The following is a 21,243-nucleotide window of genomic DNA, read 5'->3' on the forward strand; positions in this document are numbered from 1 at the left end:
AATAACACATTCCCTGTTACAGCTCACAGAGTTGTGAGGAAAATCAAATGAAATCATAAATGTGATAGGATTTAAGACACTGTTAAAGGTTAAACAAGTGGATATAGAACAGAATTCTGTGTTAAACTTGACCTTGAGGATTTTTGCACAGTGAGGTTTTTTTAATCCAATTTTGAAGAAGACTTTTTCTTAAGACCTTCTCCATCAAATCTTCCACCTGAGTCTTCAAAGTAGACTGGTTGGTTCATTATTCAGGGTCCTAAAAGGAAACAGATGGCATATCCAAATTGAGTAATTTGAGAAAGATTTAATAAAGAGACTGTTTACAAATGGGCTGAAGGAAACCAGTGAGAGAGCAGAGTACCCTATAGCCAGCAATTCCAGAGCCTACATTACTTCATCACCTCTAGGTCTAATAGGGCAAAGTATTGAGAGAGAATACCAGAATCTAAGAGTAGCTATATGGAGGGAACTGTGGGCTGCAGTAGTATGCAGCCAAATCATGGTGTTTTTGGCAGGAGCTAGGGAAATAAATACTCTGACCTCCTTCTCCTCCTGCCCTTTGATTTTCTGCTGGTATACATCTGGTTACCCAAACCCAGCTGGAAGCCAGAGGGCAAGGGAGCCTGTGCATGCACTCTACATGGTCAGCTTCCTGGTACACAAAGCAAGGTGAGCAAGAATGGTGAGTGGATCTGGAAAGGCAAATAGATTCCTGGGTAGCATTCTGTGGTTACATGCTTAACTGAGGATTCTATAGTCATTTTGGCTTAGGGCTTTTAAATGTCTATTGTATACTTGAGACCCAGTTTGAATACCACCTGGTATAAATGTAAGAAACTGGCTGGAGGCCATATGGTTGGTGTACCTTACTGTTCCCATCTTGGTATTCAAGAGATGCGGGGAAACAGATTGCTGTTCTAGTGGTAAGAGCCATGAAAGAGGAGGAGGAGATGAGGAGCTAGAGATGGTGTCAGGTTTACTTGAGTTCAGAGGAAGTAGTAGAAAGTGCCGAGTCAGCTTTTAAAATCAGCTATGGTGGGGCGCCTGGGTGGCTCAGCTGTTAAGTGTCTGACTTCGGCCGAGGTCGTGATCTCAAGGTTCATGAGTTCAAGCCCCGCGTCGGGCTCTGTGCTGACAGCTCAGAGCCTGGAGCCTGCCTCGGATCCTGTATCTCCTCCTCTCTCTGCCTCTCCCCCACTTGCACTCTGTCTCTCTCAAAAATAAATAAAAATTAAAAAAAAATCCTTAAAATCAATCAATCAACCAACTATGGTAGACAGATATGAGGTATGTATTCTCTGGCGCAGGCTCTGCATTTTCCAGAGATGCGTTTTTTGTTTTAGTTTTAATATTGTTAGTGTTTGTTTTTAGGAAAGGGGGACTGTAAGATAATATCCCCTTTTTTTTCCCCCATAAAGCTTAATTAATTAATTAATTTAGAGCACAAGTGTAGGAGGGTCAGAGGAAGAAGAAGAGAATCTTAAGCAGGCTCCATGCTCAGCACAGAGCTCAACTTGGGGCTCAGTTCCATGACCTTAGGATCGTGACCTGAGCCAAAATCAAGAGTTGGATGCTCAGCCAGTTGAGCCACCCAAGTGCCCCAAAGCTTTTTTTTTTGTTTTTTTTTTAATCTCTACACCAAACATGGGGCTCAAACTCATGACCCCAAGGTCAGGAATCACATGCTCTTCTGCCAGCCAGGCGCCCCAGAAATATCCCTTTCTTGTTCTGATATGTTTTAATTGTTAATCTATATTTCCACTTGAATTTCAATAAATACATTAATATCATGATTTTTTTTATCTGGAAATGAAGTGTGGTGATGCCAGCCTAGGTGAATTCTGTGCTAGTCCACACTACCTGTGGTTGCCTGACATCTCAAGATGTTTTTAGTGGTTGGAATGTGCTCCTCTTTCCACCCATCCCCATCAAATTTTTACAACAGCTTTGTTGATATGCCATTCACATACCATACAAATCACCCATTTAAAGTATACAGTTCAGTGGCTTTTAGTGTTTTCACAGAGTTTGCATCCATTACCATAATCAATTTTAGGACATTTTCATTACCCCCCAAAAGGAACCCCACTAACTTAACCACCAGCCCCTCCTACCCCCACCCCCTGCTGCCATTCTCTCATTACTCACCTCTCACAGTCATAGGTAATCTCTAATCTGCTAATCTAGAATAGATTTGCCAGTTCTAGACATTTCATATGAATGGAGTCATACAATATGGGGTTCTTTGTGACTGACTCTTCAGTTTGCATGTTTTCAAGGTTCATCCATATATCTGTACTTCATTCTTTCTTATAGCTGAATAATAGTTTCATGTATGGATATACTACATTTTATTTATCCATTCATCAGTTGATAGACATTTTTGTTGTTACCACTTTGGGCTACTATAAAAAATGCTATGAAATTTGTGTACAGGTTTTGTGTGGACATAATGTTTTTAATTCTCTTGGGTACATACCTAGGAGTGAAATTGCTGGGTCATATGATAACTCTGTGCTTAACTGTTTTAGGAATTGTCAAACTGTTTTTCAAAGCAGCTGTATCATTTTATGTTCCCATCAGCAGTGTAGAAGGGTTCCAAATTCTTTACATTCTCACCAACACTTGTTATTTTTTATTATAACATCAAACTTAGAACTTTTGATTAAAGTCATAATCCTTATATTCTAGCCATCCTAGTAGATATAAAGTGGTATCTCATTATGATAATGATTTGCATTGCCATAAAGCTCCTTATTAAGAATTTAATATCCTACACATCCTTCAAGATACAGCTGTCTTTTTGGGGGGTGCCCAGGTGGCTCAGTTTGTTGAGCATCTGGGTCTTGGTTTTGGCTGAGGTCATGATCTCATGGTTCATGGGTTGAAGCCCTGCAACAGGCTCTGTGCTGACCGCTTGGAGCCTGCTTGGGATTCTCTGTCTCCCTCTCTCTCTGTCCCTCCCCAGTTCATGCATGTAATGTCTTTCTCAAAGCTAAATAAACATTAAAAAGTAAAGATACAACCATCTTTTTTGAGAAACTTTTTCCTCAGGATTTAACTGTTTTTTCTTTCATACTCTTGTACAATTTTGCTTGGATCCCCGTTAGCACACGTATGTCATTCTGCTAGTTATCTAGATTGTAAGCTCTGGTTTGTGAATTCCTTAATGGCTCCTTGTGGGTGTGTGTTTAAATTTATTATGAAATATTTCACTCCTACTCTTACGCATTTGTGAGTCCCCACTGCATCACGTAGGGCTTGCACATAGTTGGTATTCAGATATTTATTGACTGACTCAAATAGTGCAAAGGGTCTCATGAATGATTATCGGGAGGTCTGTTATTTCTCAGGGAAAGTCAACTTTCTTTTATTAGGAGATACTATGATGGAATCAAGGAAATAATGTATTTTAGACAAAAATGTTCAGATATAAGGGCACTCAGTCAGTTAAGCATCTGACTTGATTTTGGCTTATGTCACAATCTCACAGTTCGTGGGTTCGAGCCCTGCATCAGGCGCCACCCTGGCAGTGCAGAGCCTGCTTGGGATTCTCTTCCTCTGCCTCTCCCCCACTCACACTTGCTCTGTCTCAAAATAGATAAATAAACTTAAAAAAATGTTTAGATATATCATATGTCCTAGAGATCATTGGCTCCAGGGACATGTCTTATCCATATTCAAGTTGCAATAGGAATTTTGATGTCAGGCTAGTGGATTGTATATCTTTGAGATTCTTTAGGGGTTTATTAAAATGATACACAATTAGAGGCACCTGGGTGGCTCAGTCGGTTAAGCAACTGACTTTGGCTTAGGTCATGATCTCTCATGGTTCGTGAGTTTGAGCCCCACATCGGGCTCTGTGCTGACAGCTCAGAGCCTGGAGCCTGCTTTGTGTTCTGTGTCTCCCTCTCTCTCCCTGCCCCTCCCCTGCTTGTGCTCGCTCTCTGTCTCAAAAATAAATAAGTAAACATTAAAAAACAAAAAAAGGTAACACAGTTAGCAAATCCCCTAAGTTTGTTTTACTCCTTTTAGTTAATGTCCATGCCTGTATACTGTGTGCTAGGAACTTAGCTAGCTGGGATGAGATTTTCTCCTGCTTTGATGATAATAATGTTAAGGGCCCAGGATGGGGATAACCTTGATGGCAAATGAATGGATATAGGATTTTCAAATTTTTTGAAATGCAAAATGAACGCTTGATCAGAATCTAATTTTCAGAATAAAGACAGTGTTTTACTTACGTTATAATTTAGTTAACAAGTATCTTATCTGACTGGATCATTCTCTTAAAGATCTGATGAAAACTTAGTGATTGGGGGATAGCTGGCTGGCTCAGTTGGTACAGCAGGCTGCTCTTGATCTCAGGTCATGAGTTCAAGCCCCATGTTGGGCATGGAGCCTACTTAAAAAAAAACAACAAAACTTCGTGATTGGTAAGTAGGCATCGTATCATCTCTATCATTATGATCTCTTGAAAGAGAGCCAAAGGAAGAACACTGTCTTGTCTCCCAGTTTCCTATAACTCAGCAAGACCGGAAACATAAAATTCATGCTACAGGAAGAGGGGAGTTTGATTTTTTGTTTTTTTTCCCCTGGTTGAAGTTGAAGGAGTTATACATTTCTGTTTCCCCATCCTAACAGCCCTTCCCCAGGTATTTATCCCTAGATATTCTTTTTTTTTTTTAATTTTTTTTAACGTTTATTTATTTTTGAGACAGAAAGAGACAGAGCATAAACAGGGGAGGGTCAGAGAGAGGGAGACACAGAATCTGAAACAGGGTCCAGGCTCTGAGCTGTCAGCACAGAGCCCGACACAGGGCTCAAACTCACGGACCGCAAAATCATGACCTGAGCCGAAGTCTGCTGCTTAACTGACTGAGCCACCCAGGCGCCCCTATCCTTAGATATTCTTAATGGGATATATCACAGCGTTCTCTGCACATCCTTTTAAATACCACCTTACCAATCATTTAATTAGGCTTTTTCCTCACCTTCCTTCATGTCTAATATTGTTTAAATACTCTCATCATCTCTGGTCTCCCACCTCTCTGAACCAGCTTTGATAATGCAATTGAGATATGTGATACCGTTTCTCTGCAGTAAACCCATAATCTTTCCTATTCACTTCCAGAATTAAATCTCCTTCTTAAGAAGACTGATACTGGTACTCTTTTACTGGGTAACTATATGTATTTCTTTGATACATAATATGCTAGCATCCTTTATTTCTGAAGGCTTTTTTTTGTTCTGTTTTGTTTTTTAGAGAGAATGAGTGGGGGAAAAGGAGAGAAATAATTTTTTTAAATTTATTTTTTGAGAGAGCGTGTGAGCGTTCATGGGCATACCAGCGGGGGAGTGGCAGAGGGAGAGAATCTCAAGCAAGCTGCACACTCAGTGCAGAGCCCACCAAGGGGACTTGATCCTGCAACCCTGGGATCATGACCTGAGCAGAGATCAAGAATTGGTCGCTCAACCAATGGAGCCACGCAGGCAATCCCTCTGAAGGCATATTTAATAATCTCATGTATCTAAGATTCTAGGCCAAATGTGAGGGACCTTGTTTAAAGAATTCACATTAACATTGGAATTAGAGGGCATAGTACAGTTCTGAATCATGTTCTACATGGCCACTAATCCAAATGACTTCAGGAGTTTCGCCTACATGAATACAAACCAAGGTTATAAGTAAAAACTTACCTATCTTTCTTTTTCTTCTGGGAGCAAAACAAAATTACATGTCATTCAAAAGGATGAAGTTAATTGATAGATACTATAGTAGATTTATATCCCTCCCTGAAGAGAACCTGGTATACTAACAAGTCAGCCATTTTAGCTTCTCTAATAACCCTGAATTTTATCCTCACATGAAAATGACATGTTTTAGGACATAACTATAAAAAGCAAATTAGCTTTAAGATTTATGGTCTGCTTTGAGTTATGAAATCTTCCATAGTTCAGCAGGATTAAGGAAAGAAATATCTTGCGCTTCACTTTGTAGGTTAGGCCTGACAGATGACCAGTGACCTCAGAGAACTATTTCAGTAGGAGTCAAGAGAGATAAAACTGCCCTATCCTTCCCTTACTGATAAGAATATCTCAGTTCTCTGGACCTTTCTAAATACTTCCTTTTTCTCTCTTACATAGGTAAACATGGATTTTTAGTTTACATTAGTTATTATGTCTCTCCAAATCATTTTGTTTTGGGAAGCCAGATAAGCTATTCTTAGGGGCTTTCTTAGCTGTTTGTTTGTTTGTTTGTTTTTCCTTCTCTTGGATTGTCTTACCTTTCAAAATGAATAAATAAATATATATACCATTTCTCTTTGGAGCCAAACCTATGTGGCAATTTCAGAAGCTGCATAAAAATATCAAGAGACAAAAGTCGTGTTTTTTTGTTTTTTTTTTTTTCATTTTTCGTTTTCTGGTTTTGGTTTTTGTTTGTTTGTTTGTTTGTTTTTTTCTTAGCCATATCTTTTTTTCCTAGGAATTTTTCTGGCCTACAGCAAGTTTATTATTGACTAAGCCATATTTTTAAATTATAGCTAAGACCTTAGTATTAAAACCAAGGTTTATAGCTATGTAGCAAATCAATAATTTAAGTTTATTTCTTTAGGGGCGCTTGGGTGGTGCAGTCGGTTAAGCGTCCGACTTCAGCCAGGTCACGATCTCGCAGTCCGGGAGTTCGAGCCCCGCGTCGGGCTCTGGGCTGATGGCTCAGAGCCTGGAGCCTGTTTCCGATTCTGTGTCTCCCTCTCTCTCTGCCCCTCCCCCGTTCATGCTCTGTCTCTCTCTGTCCCAAAAATAAATAAACGTTGAAAAAAAAATTTAAAAAAAAATAAGTTTATTTCTTTACTTAGTAACCCTTGTGTTCTTTTCTGGACAGTACTGGCATCCTTGATACTTTCTGTTAGACATATTCTCTCATATTGGGACAGGGGATAGATAAACTCAGGCAAATGGTCTCCTGTGCCAGTGCTTGGCACATGGTCTCATGACACTAGAGTTGCTTTTTCTGTTTTGTTGGTGTCATCATTATCATCATCATCATCACCCCAGGCATAGAATATCCTTTGGCTTTCTCAGCCTAAGGATAAACAATAGTAATTCCTTAGAGATGAGGAAAGACCTATATTATCGAATGATCTCCGGTAGTGATCTTGCTCTGAACTCTGGAACAGCCATGATTAGAATATAGGTCACAGTTTTCTTAACTGTACTTAATTTTTTTTAATGTTTATTTTTATTTTTATTTTTTTAAATTTTTTTTCAACGTTTATTTATTTTTGGGACAGAGAGACAGAGCATGAACGGGGGAGGGGCAGAGAGAGAGGGAGACACAGAATCGGAAACAGGCTCCAGGCTCTGAGCCATCAGCCCAGAGCCCGATGCGGGGCTCGAACTCCCGGACCGCGAGATCGTGACCTGGCTGAAGTCGGACGCTTAACCGACTGCGCCACCCAGGCGCCCCTTTAATGTTTATTTTTGAGAGAGACAGAGTATGAGCAGGGGAGGGGCAGAGAGAGAGGAAGACAATCTGAAGCAGGCTTCAGGCTCCAAGCTGTCAGCACAGAGCCCGACACAGGGCTCGAACTCGCAAACTGTGAGATCATGACCTGAGCCGAAGTCAGAGGCTTAACCTACTGTGCCACCCAGGTGTCCCTTGACTGTACTTTAAATCGGGTGGTGCGATTATGATAGTAATGATAATAGAGGGGGCCTAGACCCACTAGTATTTGATTATTATTGCAGATCTAGTAATTCAGTGGAGATTTCAATGTCATTCAGTTTTTTTTTTAATGTTTGTTTATTTACTTTTTTTTTTAATTTTTTTTTCAACGTTTATTTATTTTTGGGACAGAGAGAGACAGAGCATGAATGGGGGAGGGGCAGAGAGAGAGGGACACACAGAATCAGAAACAGGCTCCAGGCTCTGAGCCATCAGCCCAGAGCCTGATGCGGGGCTCGAACTCACAGACCGCGAGATCGTGACCTGGCTGAAGTCGGACGCTTAACCGACTGCGCCACCCAGGCGCCCCTAATGTTTGTTTATTTTTGAGAGAGAGAGAGCAAATGGGGGAGGGGCAGAGAGAGAGGGAGACACAGAATCTGAAGCAGGCTCCAGACTCTGAGCTGTCAGCACAGAGCCCGACGCAGGGCTCGAACTCACAAACTGCGAGATCATGACCTGGGCTGAAGTCAGATGTTCATCCGACTGAGCCACCCAGGCGCTGGCAAAAAAGTACTGCAATTTTTAGAGCTGAATGTATGACCTTTAGGGTTTTTTTTGCCCTATTTTTGTCTTGTCTGAAAGTTGCTAAAAAATACACCATGCCTCATGCACCCTCCTGCACTTATTGACAATATAATGTGATTGTCACCATCATCATATGGATGATCATCATTACCACTGTCACATGGATTGTTCTGTATGGGAGATCTTAGTGTAAGCGCTGGCAAAGAGAGGGGGACAGGGATAGGAAATATAAATGTTGTGTTGGTAGTAGGTCATGAGTCTCGTCCATCCCAGAATGTGATATTGGGTCTCTTCTTCTTTGCTGCAGGGATAAACTGTGTGTGTGCAAGCAGGTACGCATTTTTATTGTGTACAGTGATAAAGATAGGAAAATACCTGCTTCAACATATTTTAGCTCAAGCAAAGATTTTAATTTTGAGGTTTGCTAAAGGTCAGGGGCATAAATATAAGAGGCACATTTCATATTAAAGATTCTTTGGGGTGAAGATTTTCACTCTTTGATATTCATGTTTCTCTTTTTCTTCTGTTATTGCTCTACTTCCTCAACACCACCACCAAAAAGAGAACGGGGTGAAAAACCTGGAGATGAAACTAGCATTTGAGAGGGAAGTAATTCCAAATAGATTTATACTGTGAAGTGCTTTGAGCCTAGGGAGAACTGGAATATGAGTGTGAGGTAGCAAAATGCATGATATTATAGGTTACTATGCAAATTTAGAGTATTATGAACCAAATATAAATGTAAACACTAAAAGCCTGATTAGAACATAAAGAGTTAAAATATTCATGAAGGAATGGATCCATGCTCCAGCCAACCTGGTATTTTCCTCTAATAGAAGTACCGAAAAAAAATACTGTAGCCCAGTCTGGTTGCTTGTCCTGGTATCAGTAGTGAAAGATTTGGGTTTCCTTGACCATAATGTAGCTGTTGTTCATTCACTTAAACTTTAAAACATTTATAAGTAACTTAGGACTAAATTCTTATTACTAAGGTAACAAATTTCAGTTTTTACTGGTAATTAGTATTTTTACGTGGGCATTAGTATTTCATTTTATTTGTCTAAGTTTATAGTAATGTTCAAGTTCCAGGTATTTTGCAGTTCACATATTCTACAGTTTTTTGAATAATCTATGTTAAACTTACTTATACTTCCATGATTTGATAAATTTTTATTATTTCCTCTTCATCATTTTTTAAAATATTTATTATTTTTGAGAGAGAAACAGCAAGCAGGGAAGAGAGAGAGGAAGACACAGTGTCGGAAGCAGGCTCCAGGCTCTGAGCTGTCAGCACAGAGCCTGACGCGGGGCTCGAATTCACAGACTGTGAGATCATGACGTGAGCTGAAGCCGGCTGCTTAACCGACTGAGCCACCCAGGCACCCCTTCTCTTTATCATTTTTAAGTGGAATCTAGATTTCATTAGCCCTGTCTCATTACATAAGTTACTTAAGAGGCATATGTTGTGTTCTTCAGTATCGGTATGATAAAAACATTCCACTATAACAAAGTACCTTTTTTTTTTTTTTTTTTACATTTATTTATTTTTGAGAGACAGAGACAGAGCACAAGTGGGGGAGGGCAAAGAGAGAATGAGACACAGAATCCGAAGCAGGATCCAGGCTCTGAGCTGTCAGCACAGAGCCCGATGTGGGGCTTGAACTCACAAACTACGAGATCATGACCTGGGCTGAAGTCAGAATCTTAACTGACTGAGCCACCCAGGCGCTCCCAAAGTACCTTTTTTTAAAACCTTTAACAAGCTTATTTTGGCCTCTCATTATTCCTGAAACATAGGTAAGACAGTTATGTATTTTCTTATTCTATGGCAGAATGGCAGAGAGGAATTTCTTTAGTTTCTGTTTTGTTTTTGTTTTTTAATTCTCTATTGAGTTAATTGCTATTAAAGTTTGGAATCATTCTTTGCAAGGAGCCAGGATCTTCCTCACTCTCCAGTATTTAAATGTATAATCTTCTGATCTTCTGTTGCTCATGTCTCTCTGCAGCCATATGTGTCACTGTCTCAGCAAATGGCACCACCTAGTCCAAGCAGCAGTACCCCTAACAGCAACAGTGGGAGCAATGGAAATGACCAGCTGAGCAAAACCAACCTCTATATCCGGGGATTGCAACCAGGCACTACTGACCAAGACCTTGTCAAATTGTGCCAGTCGTAAGTTGGCAGACATGTGGGTAGGCTTCGAGGGACAGTACAGGTTTGGCGATACTGACTTCTTGCCAAATACTCTTGTCCTGAAGTGCAGTATTATTTGTCACAAGATTTCTTAGCAGCCCCTCTTAAATTCTACCTGTTATTAATACATGAAACCTTCTTGCGTTTCTCTGAGGAAAGCCAGCATAGGGCTGGCCTTTGAAGCCTAATAGGTGACTGTGTACTCAGAACTGATGGTCTTTGTGGAAAGATTCCCATCCTTACACCTCAAATTGAAATGCTCAGTATCTCTAAAGATACTGATTAGAAGACAGTGAGAGTTGGCAGTGCAGTAGGGATAGAAGAAAGTGGAAGTAACCAATTGAATTGTACATTTAGGAGAGTTTCTGCTGATAGAAGTAATCCCAATGAACCAGAGGAGCTCTCAAATTAGTGGATAAAGGAGACGGTGGAGAAAGAGGCTGACACTCTGCATATACCCCCCTAAAGACCTTTGGGGTTCTTCAGAGTGGATTTGAGTCATGAGGTAGATGTAACTACCATGGAATTAGCCCAGTTAAGAATGCTAGAAAAATTTGCAAGAGTCCAAAGATGCGAACTCTGTTCCATTTGGCAGAAAAATACGTGTTTCAAATGATACATTTGGGGGAATGGTTATAGGAAGAAGTCTGGGGGTAGGGAAGAGGAAAATTGATTTTAGGTAGGAAATGGTAGAAAGAAATAGAAATAGGAACCTTAGACTGTGTAATTACCATTACAAAAAAAACCTTTTATCGACATATAACACACATAAAGTACACAAATCATAAGTGTAGATACAGCAGTGACTTTTCATAAGGTAAACGTATCCTCGCAACAGTCCCTTGTAACCAGATCAAGAAGAAGAACATTACTGGGGTGCCTGGGTGACTCAGTCAGTAAAGCATCTGAATCATGATCTTGGGGTCATGAGTTCAAGCCCCACGTGGGGTATGGAGTGTACTTAGAAAAAAAATGAAAAGGAAAAGAACATTACCCACTCTTTGGAAGCCCACTTGTCAGTTTCTATCCCCCCACCTCCAAACAAAGATCTACTGTTTTTTTTTTAACTTATTTATTTTGAGAGAGAGAGAGAACGGGGAAGTGGGGGAGGGGTAGAGAGAGGGAGAGAGAGAATCCCAGGCAGTCTCCATGCTGTCAACACAGAGCCCAATGTGGAGCTCAATCCCACGAACCCGTGAGATCATGACCTGAGCCGAGTCAGACACTTAACCGACAGAGTCACCCAAGCGCCCCTCTACTGTCTGTATTCTAAATGATTGATTGGTGTGGTTTGTTTGAACTTCATATAAACAATGATACAGCATACATGCCCTTTTATGTCTGGCTTCTTTTGTTTAGTGTTATTTGTGAAATTCATTCATATGAATTATAACAAAACTTTGTTTATTCTTACTGCTTTATAGAATTCCATCATAGGAATACACCATAGTTTATTTGCCCATTCTACTGTTGCTGGACATTTGAATTGTTTCCAGTTTGTGACTATTATCTATATGAATAGTGCTGCCATGAACTTGTACATGTGTTTTGATGTACGTATGTGTTGGGTTTATAGCTAGGAGTAAAATTGCTGAGTCATAGGATATACATTTGTTCAGCTTTTGTAGATACTACTAAATAATTTTCTGAAGTGGTTAAACTAATTCAAAATCCCACAACAGTATGTGTAAAGTTCCAGCTGTTCCAAATCCTGGGAAGGCAGAACATTCTGCCCCCAAAATATAGGTGTGAGAGGCATCAGAGATGCTTTATAAATCCTTTACTCTTCTGAGGTTTGGTCCATGCAAATCATAGGGATTTTTGCTGGTACCAGGTTGCATAGATTCAGTCTCTAAAGGCTAGATGTATGTATGAAACTGTTTTTTTGTTTTGTTTTGTTTACCTCAGATTACCTTGGTTTAAAGGTATTCTATTTAGGGGCGCCTGGGTGGCGCAGTCGGTTAAGCGTCCGACTTCAGCCAGGTCACGATCTCGCGGTCCGGGAGTTCGAGCCCCGCGTCGGGCTCTGGGCTGATGGCTCAGAGCCTGGAGCCTGTTTCTGATTCTGTGTCTCTCTCTCTCTTTGCCCCTCCCCCGTTCATGCTCTGTCTCTCTCTGTCCCAAAAATAAATAAAAAGTTGAAAAAAAAAATTAAAAAAAAAAAAGGTATTCTATTTAAAAAACATTTTTTTTAACGTTTATTTTTTTGAGAGAGAGAGAAAGAGTGTGTGTGAGGTGAGAAGGGGCAGAGAGAGAGAGAGGGAGACAGAATCTGAAGCAGGCTCCAGGCTCTGAGCTGTCAGCACAGAGTCTGATGCGGGGTCGATCCCACGATCCGTGAGATCATGACCTGAGCCAAAGTCCAGCGCTTAACCGACTGAGCCACTCAGGAGCCCCAAAAGGTATTTTAAATGAGAGTGAGGGAACTTAGTCTAGGACTAGTAATTTTTGAGGGGAATGGGAATTGGCAGAAATGTTGGTTTGTGAAGGAAAAGGCTATCATACCAGTCTAGTTCCTTGATTTCTGCATGCTGGGTTTCTTGCACGAAACATAATATGCTACAAAAATCTTATCACTTCACAAGACAGACAAAACTCACTTCTACTTCACAATACTTTTAGATTTTCACTTTGCCCTTCACAACAGTTGCCTTATCTTTGGCCGTGTCTGAAGAAGGGATGAGAATAGTCAGGGTCATCATATAGGATGGAACCGAGGAGCTCAATAGGAGACTATAGAGACGTAGAAATGAGGCAGGGAAAGAATAGGTGCTAGATGAGTTATGACAAAAAGGAGGCTGAGAAGAACAGGTGGCTGGAGCCCTGCTGGATGCTGCAAGCTGGGAGTTAAACCTTTCTAGGAAGGGTGTTTCCCATGCATAGAAGGACTTCCTGTTTTCTTCCTAGTTATCTCTCTCTGGGTTGTAGGGGAAGTGAATATTCCTGGATCCTAAACCCTGGTGGGCAGGAAGAAAAGGCATGGAGTGTAGGACTGGAATCCTTGTTCTCTTGGAGGGGCTTCTTCTTCCAAGGAGGAAGCAAACCCAAACCGTCTGTTGCCAACTGCAGTGCAGACTCTGAGCTCTAGGTCTCAACCTGCTCAGACCCACAGCCAGCTCCACCTTGGGGCCTTGGTAGGGATAGCAACCTGTATGCCCTCTGGCCAGTCTCCTGCATCTCTTCCCTTGCCTAAGTTTGGGAAAGAGTCCAAATATGTAGTCCTGAAGGGCTAGGATCATCATATTCATCCCCACCCCCATTTTGATGTGTTCTTTTCCCAGCCTCCAAGGCATTACTTGGCTTTTTCTGTCTAATCCATTGGATGACAGAAGCCCCACCAAAAAAGTCAGTGAGAGCCTGCCCAGGAACAAAACAAATATATCAGTCATCATATGTTCTTTAGGGATGAGAGGGGAAGTGAAAAACAAAACACTTGTTTGGGGTATTGGTCTCAAATTCAGTCCCTGCCAGCTGTTTTCAGGTAAATCCTATACTTCTGATTCTATTAGTGATTTCTGTTCTGTATCTTTAATATTTTCACCCTCCTAGGGTGGGATGTAGAGATGTCTTTCTAGTGGAACACTTCTAATATGATCCTGACCTGGGATACTCCACTGCTGAGTTTGGGGGATTCCACATGATTGCTGCCAAAGTATAATTTTCAAAAAGTTGAAAAACATGATTCTCATACAAATATAGGTAAAGACATGCCCAAGATTTATTTCATTCATTAATAAGGGAACCAGCGGGATGGTAAAATGGATTCAAAGACATTTGAGGGACTGAGTATTTATAGATACTGAAGAAATAATGTTGGAATAAGATTCCTAGGTTATAGGGGTGCCTGGGTGGCTCAGTTGGTTAAGCATTCAACTCTTTATCTCAGTTCAGGTCTTGATCTCAGGGTTGTGAGTTCAAGCCCTGCATTGGGCTCATGCTTGGTATGAAGCCTACTTAAAAAAACAAACAAAAAAAAAGATTGGGGGCGCCTGCATGGCTCAGTCAGTTAAGTGCCGGACTTGGGCTCAGGTCATGATCTCATGGTTCGTGGGTTTGAGCCCCTTGTCGGGCTCTGTGCTGACAGCTCAGAGCCTGGAGCCTGCTTTGGATTCTGTGTCTGTGTCTCTGCCCCTTCTCGGTTTACACACACACACACACACACACACACACTCTCTCTCTCTCTCTCTCTCTCTCTCTCTCTCTCTCTCAAAAATAAATAAATGTTAAAAAAAAATATGGCTGGGTTATATACAAAACTGGTTCATATCCTATAGGACAGTATAAAACAGGAATTTTTGGGATCTCTTTTCTACTGGACAGAAATTATTTGCATTTACTGGACAAAATCTATAAGTTAATATGTATCTTCACAAGGCCTGGACCCTAAGCAGTAGTAAACAGTAAGTCAAAAAAAGAAACATCCCCTTAGATAATTAAATATATTTCAAGTAGGCCTTTTAGACAGTGTTTCAGAATGACATTGAAAGGATACACGATCTTCACTTTACCTTACCGTCAAGTTTTGGGTAATTTCTTAACACTGCTGTTGCACCTAGTTTTGTACCCACTCACCTCCCTAACATGCTCAAATCTTGACAGTGAGAAATAGAAGGCTTAGAATAAAGTAAAGCAGGACAGAGAACCATTTGCACTAAAGTTGAAGTTTCTTGACTGTAGTAACGATGATAATAGTAGTTAAGAACTTTCAAGCGTTTACCATATGGTAGACATTAGTGCTTTATATCCATGAACTCATTTCGTATTCCCAACAATCCTATCTCTGCTTTACAGATGATGAGACTGAGGCCCATAGGGGTTAAATGACTTGTCCGAAATGACATACAGCTATAGAGTGTCAGAACTAGGATTTGAAACGAGCAGTTTATACTAGCCAACTGGATCCGACAATACATTAAAAGAATTATTTACCATAATCCAGTGGGATTTGTCCCTGGGATGCAGGGCTGGTTCAATATCTGCAAATCAATCAGTGTGACACATCACATTAATAAAAGAATAAGAACCACATGATCCTCTCAGTAGATGCAGAGAAAGCTTTTTTTTTTTTTTTTTTCTCAACGTTTATTTTATTTTTGGGACAGAGAGAGACAGAGCATGAACGGGGGAGGGGCAGAGAGAGAGGGAAACACAGAATCAGAAACAGGCTCCAGGCTCCGAGCCATCAGCCCAGAGCCTGACGCGGGGCTCGAACTCACAGACCGCGAGATCGTGACCTGGCTGAAGTCGGACGCCTAACCGACTGCACCACCCAGGCGCCCCAGAAAGCTTCTGACAAAATACAGCATCTTTTCTTGATAAAAACCCTCAAGAAAGTAAGGATAAAAGGATCATACCTCAAGATCATAAAAGCCATATATACAAAAGATCCACCACCAATATCATCCTCAATGGGGAAAAACTGAGAGCTTCCCCCCCTAAGGTCAGGAACACGACAGGGATGTTCCCTCTCACCACTGTTGTTCAACATAGTGTTAGAAGTCCTAGCTTTAGCAGTCAGACAACACAGAGAAAAAGAAGGCATCCAAATTGGCAAGGCGGAAGCAAACTTTCATTCTTCGCAGATGACATGATAGTCTATGTGGAAAACCCAAAAGATTCCACAAAAAACTGCCAGAACTGATCCATGAATTCAGCAAAGTTGCAGGTATAAAATCAATGTACAGAAATCTGTTACATTTTTTTTTTAGTTTTTTTTTAACATTTATTTATTTTTGAGACAGAGACAGGGCATGAATGGGGGAGGGTCAGAGAGAGAGGGAGACACAGAATCCGAAACAGGCTCCAGGCTCTGAGCTGTCAGCACAGAGCCTGGCGCAGGGCTCGAACTCACAGACCGTGAGATCATGACCTGAGCCGAAGTCGGACGCTTAACCGACTGAGCCACCCAGGCGCCCCTACATTTCTATATACCAATAATGAAGCAGCAGAAAGAGAAATCAAGGAAGCGATCCCATTTACTATTGCACCAAAACCCGTAAAATACCTAGGAATAAACCTAACCAAAGAGGTGAAAAATCTATACACTGAAAACTATAGAAAATTTATGAAAGAAATTGAAGAAGATACAAAGAAATGGAAAAACATTCCGTGCTCATGGATTGGAAGAACAAATATTGTTAAAATGTTGATACTACCCAAAGCAATCTACATATTCATTGCAACCTCTGTCAAAATAACACCAGCATTCTTCACAGAGCTAGAGCAAACAATCCTAAAATTTGTATGGAACCAGAAAAGACCCTGAATAGCCAAAGCAATCCTGAAAAAGAAAACCAAAGCTGGAGGCATCACAATTCTAGACATCAAGATGTATTACAAAGCTGTAATCATCCAGATAGTATGGTACTGGCACAAAAACACTTAGATCAATGGAACAGCATAGAGAACCCAGAAATGGACCCACAAATGTATACCCAACTAATCTTTGACAAAGCAGGAAAGAATATCCAATGGAATAAAGACAGTCTCTTCAGCAAATGGTGTTGGGAAAACCGGACAACAACATGCAGAAGACTGCACCTGGACCACTTTCTTACGCTATATACAAAAATAAACTCAAAATGGATGAAAGACCTAAGTGTAAAACGGGAAGCCATCAGAATCCTAGAGGATGAAACAGGCAACAACCTCTTTGATCTTGGCCATAGCAACTTCTTACTTTACATGTCTCCAGAAGCAAGGGAAACAAAAGCAAAAATGAGCTACTGGGACCTCATCATAATAAAAAGCTTCTGCACAGTGAAGGAAACAGTCAACCAAACTAAAAGGCAACCGACGGACTAGGAGAGGATATTTGCAAATGACATATCAGATAAAGGGTTAGTATCCAAAATCTATAAAGAACTTCTCAAACTCAACACCCAAAAAACAAATAATCCAGTGAAGAAATGGGCAAAAGACATGAATAGACACTATTCCAAAGAAGGCTACTGGAATTATTCCCCTATTCCAGATGGCTAACAGACACATAAAAAAATGCTCAACATCACTCTTTATCAGGGAAATACAAATCAAAACCATAATGAGATACCATCTCACACCTGTCAGAATGGCTAAAATGAACAACTCAGACAACCACCAATGTTGGCAAGGATGTGGAGAAAAAGGAACCGTTTTGCACTGCTGGTAGGAATGCAAACTGATGCAGCCACTCTGGAAAGTAGTATGGAGGTTCCTCAAAAAATTAAAAATAGAATCACCCTACAGCCCAAAGGATATTTATCCAAAGGATACTGGTGTGCTGTTTCGAAGGGGCACATGCACCCCAATGTTTATAGCAGTGCTGTCAACGATAGCCGAATTATGGAAAGAGCCTAAATGTCCATCAACTGATGCATGGATAAAGATGTACACACACACACACACACACACATATATATATACACACACATACATATATGTATATATATACGTATATGTGTGTGTGTGTAAATATATACATATATATGTATCTATACATATATATATGTGATGGAGTAATACTCGGCAATCAAAAAGAATGAAATCTTGCCATTTGCAACAATGTGGATGGAACTAGAGTGTATTATGCTAATGGAAATTAGAGAAAGATATCATATGACTTCACTCCTGTGTGGAATTTGAGGTACAGGACAGATGAACATAAGGGAAGGGAAGCAAAAATAATAAAACAGGGAGGGGGACAACACATAAGAGACTCTTAAATATAGAGAACAAACTGTTGCTGGAGGGGTTTTGGGTGGGGGATGGTCTAATTGGGCAAGGGGCATTAAAGAATGAGCACTGGGTGTTACATGTAGGTGATGAATCACTGGATTCTCCTCCTGAAATCATTATCGCACTATATGCTAACTAACTTGGATGTAAATTAAAAAATAAATTATATAGAAGAAAATTATATATAGAAATTATATAGAAGAAAAAAATAAAGTTATATAGAAAAAATTATATAGAAGAAAAAAAATTATATAAAAAGAAAAAGTTTGGCTCAGGTTAACCTTCAATCAGAGGTGGGTAATGGGATGCAGAGAAGAGAAATGTCTATAGGTTTTTCATAGGAATGGTGTTTGTCCAGAAGAAGGTAATTGATTATTAAGGATTATATTTAGTCCCCAAGGAATTCCAGCCAGAGCTCTGCCCCTACACACACTATGTGGATATCACCAGGCTTCTTTTCCCAAGAAGATAATAGTCTCTTCCCACCTAGTATCTAAGTCTTAATTGGGGAAGAAGAGAGAAACATGTTGGTATTGTAGGGACTGCAGTTATGTTATTTCTTGTAGGCATCTTTGGAGAATAGGTTTATATGATGAGTTTGACATTTTAAATTTATTTCTTCTTGTTTTTATTAAGGTTTGAGTAGGAACAGTTTTTGAAGAAAGGGCATGGATTCATCCAGATGTCTTGATCTCTGTCCTGTTCCAAATCCCTGCCCCCACATTATCACTTTGCATTTTCTTTTCCCTTAGATATGGCAAGATTGTCTCCACTAAGGCCATACTGGACAAGAGTACAAACAAATGCAAAGGTGAGAGAACAGCTATCTTTGGTGATGGAGAGCACCTATGAGTGAAGCCATCCCTTGTCTCTTATCTTTACTGCTCAAAGCTCCTAGTTCTCAATGCTGGGGAGGCATCTCTAAGGTTTTCAGGCTTAAAAGACTAATAGATATTTAGATTGTTTGGTGACCAGATAGCTAGAGCTGAAAATGCTATTTTGGGGACCCAAGGCTAGAAGCGTGCAGAGTCCCTCAGCCTGTTTTGGACTTCTTGTTTCCCCAGATTGGATGGTGGATATGGGAGGTAAGATTGTTTCTATTTAGTAAAGCATTGTAAATGCCTTGCAGTAGTGGTAGTGGTGCAATGACTTGGTGGGTATTATTTTGTAAGGATGAATATGTTGAGGTTTCGAGCAGCGCTGGGTGTGGATGGAGGAATAGAAGGAGGTGAAGGACTATCTATTGGGTGGGGTGGGGCTTCTCACAGGTGGCTGGCTGTCTGCAACGGAGAGGCTATATTCCCTACATGCCTGGCATTCCTGGGATGTGGCTAGAAAACAGGAAAGCGTTCGTTAGGGGTGGGGGCTGTGGATTATTAGAAGAGCCTAGTTTCTGAAACCTCCTATTTCTTAAGGGGGAGGGAAAAAGGCAAGAACATCACAAGGACCCCATCGCCCTTGGCATGCATAGCTGTAAAATAGACTAAATCTCATGGGGTTTGAAGAGCACGTGGATAACCGCTTGAAACCTCTTAATTTCTTTCTCCCTCCTACTCTGTTACATGGATCATAACTCTTCCTCTGTCTTCTGACAAGCCTGGGCCTCCTGCATCCCTTACACCCCCACCTCCCAGTGATGCTATTTCCCTGTTCCAGGCTATGGCTTTGTGGACTTTGACAGTCCTTCGGCAGCACAGAAAGCTGTCACAGCACTGAAAGCCAGTGGTGTGCAGGCACAGATGGCAAAGGTAAGGGTTCTACCCCATGTCTACTCCTCCTAGCACCAGAGGTCCAGTTCTAAGGCTTCCAGAGGGTGTAAGACCATGAATTTGATGGGCAAGGGCCATGTGCAGTAGTTTTTGACTATATCTGACCAAAGAAAGGCTGGGCCAGCGTCCCATTGAGCATCCCTTGGCTGCCAGAGGAAGGTGTTCTTCAAAATCTGTGGTAGGTAGCTCTGTCGACTCTTCCTCTCATCAAGTATTATAAGCAGGTAAGAGGGTCAAGAAGCTTCCCTTCCTCCTGCTGTTTCTCCATTTACACCCTGGCCCCACTTCCCTACCAGACAGCTTGTGGTAGTTTAGCAACATTCTATGAAGAAGCCAGTTGTGCAACTCAGAAGTTAAGAAGTGCTCTTCACTTCCCAACACTGTTCCCTTTGCTTGTGCTGGGGGTGGGGTATCTGTAGGGGAATTGTTAGGGGTTGGGGAGAGGGAAGCCACAGCAAGGAAGGAAGCTGACCCTCTTTGTCATGTCTCTGGGGAGCTTTTGTTTTAATCCAGACTACTAGAAAACCTGAGGCTTTTCTCTCCCTTCTGTTTTGAGGCGGGATTGCCCCCTTGCCTTTCTGAAGTCATTGTGAATACTCTGTAGAGCTGATGAGGTGGGCCTGACCGTCACTCTTTTCTGTATGGTTAAAGAAAAACAAAGCCCTGAGGGGAAAGGCAGAAGAGGGATTGAAGTTGCTGGTGACCAGACCCTACTCTCTAGGGCAGTGACTGCTTAAGTTCTTAAAAATACAGCTGTGGGAAGTTATTGCCATTTTGCACATTCTGCCCCCTGGTGGGAGCTCTTCCACCTCTTTCCTCTTTTCTGAGAAAAGCCCTCTGACAATGGCGTTTAGGAGACTTCAGAGTTCCTACGAGATTAGAGCTCTGAGGGCTGAATGGTGACCCCGAGAGCTAAACATCTGCCCCTTAGCACAGCCCCCAGCACATTGCCTTTCCTTTCCCCTTCTCCCTCTTCCTGCTCTCCCTCAGTCGAGACTGAACAGGCATTCCTACTCAGAGGATTGAACAGGCATTCCTACTCAGAGGATTCTGCTGTGGCCGGAAGAGGAGGGAGGAGGATTGCTTAAAACAGGCCAGCCGGGAAGCAGTGCTGGCCAAGGGAATCCAGTGCTGGGGAGGGAGGAGTAGCTGCTCTGCCTAGTTCTTAAAGAGACAGCCAAAACATCACCGATGACTTCTATTATGGGTGTGTAAACTACTGGAAATATTGAGTCTGCTTTTTTTTTTTTCCCCTCGACTCAACATACAATCCATGGTAGTGAGACTAGGTGTTATGAATAGTT

General features: G+C 41.3%; 1 protein-coding gene across 2 annotated transcripts in view; it reads left to right on the plus strand.

The window, feature by feature from the left end:
- The window catches only part of RBMS2 (RNA binding motif single stranded interacting protein 2), a 73,676-nt gene that overhangs the window by 30,540 nt on the left and 21,893 nt on the right, over nt 1-21,243 (plus strand). For both annotated transcript variants that reach the window (XM_043564486.1, XM_043564485.1), the window contains 3 exons: nt 10,267-10,433; nt 18,923-18,981; nt 19,827-19,918. In XM_043564486.1, the coding sequence (XP_043420421.1) occupies nt 10,291-10,433; nt 18,923-18,981; nt 19,827-19,918 (294 nt within the window). In that variant the 5' untranslated portion in view covers nt 10,267-10,290. The remainder of the gene's footprint in view (nt 1-10,266; nt 10,434-18,922; nt 18,982-19,826; nt 19,919-21,243) is intronic.

The sequence above is a fragment of the Prionailurus bengalensis genome, chromosome B4, assembly GCF_016509475.1.
Source record: "Prionailurus bengalensis isolate Pbe53 chromosome B4, Fcat_Pben_1.1_paternal_pri, whole genome shotgun sequence".
Classification (NCBI taxonomy): domain Eukaryota; kingdom Metazoa; phylum Chordata; class Mammalia; order Carnivora; family Felidae; genus Prionailurus; species Prionailurus bengalensis.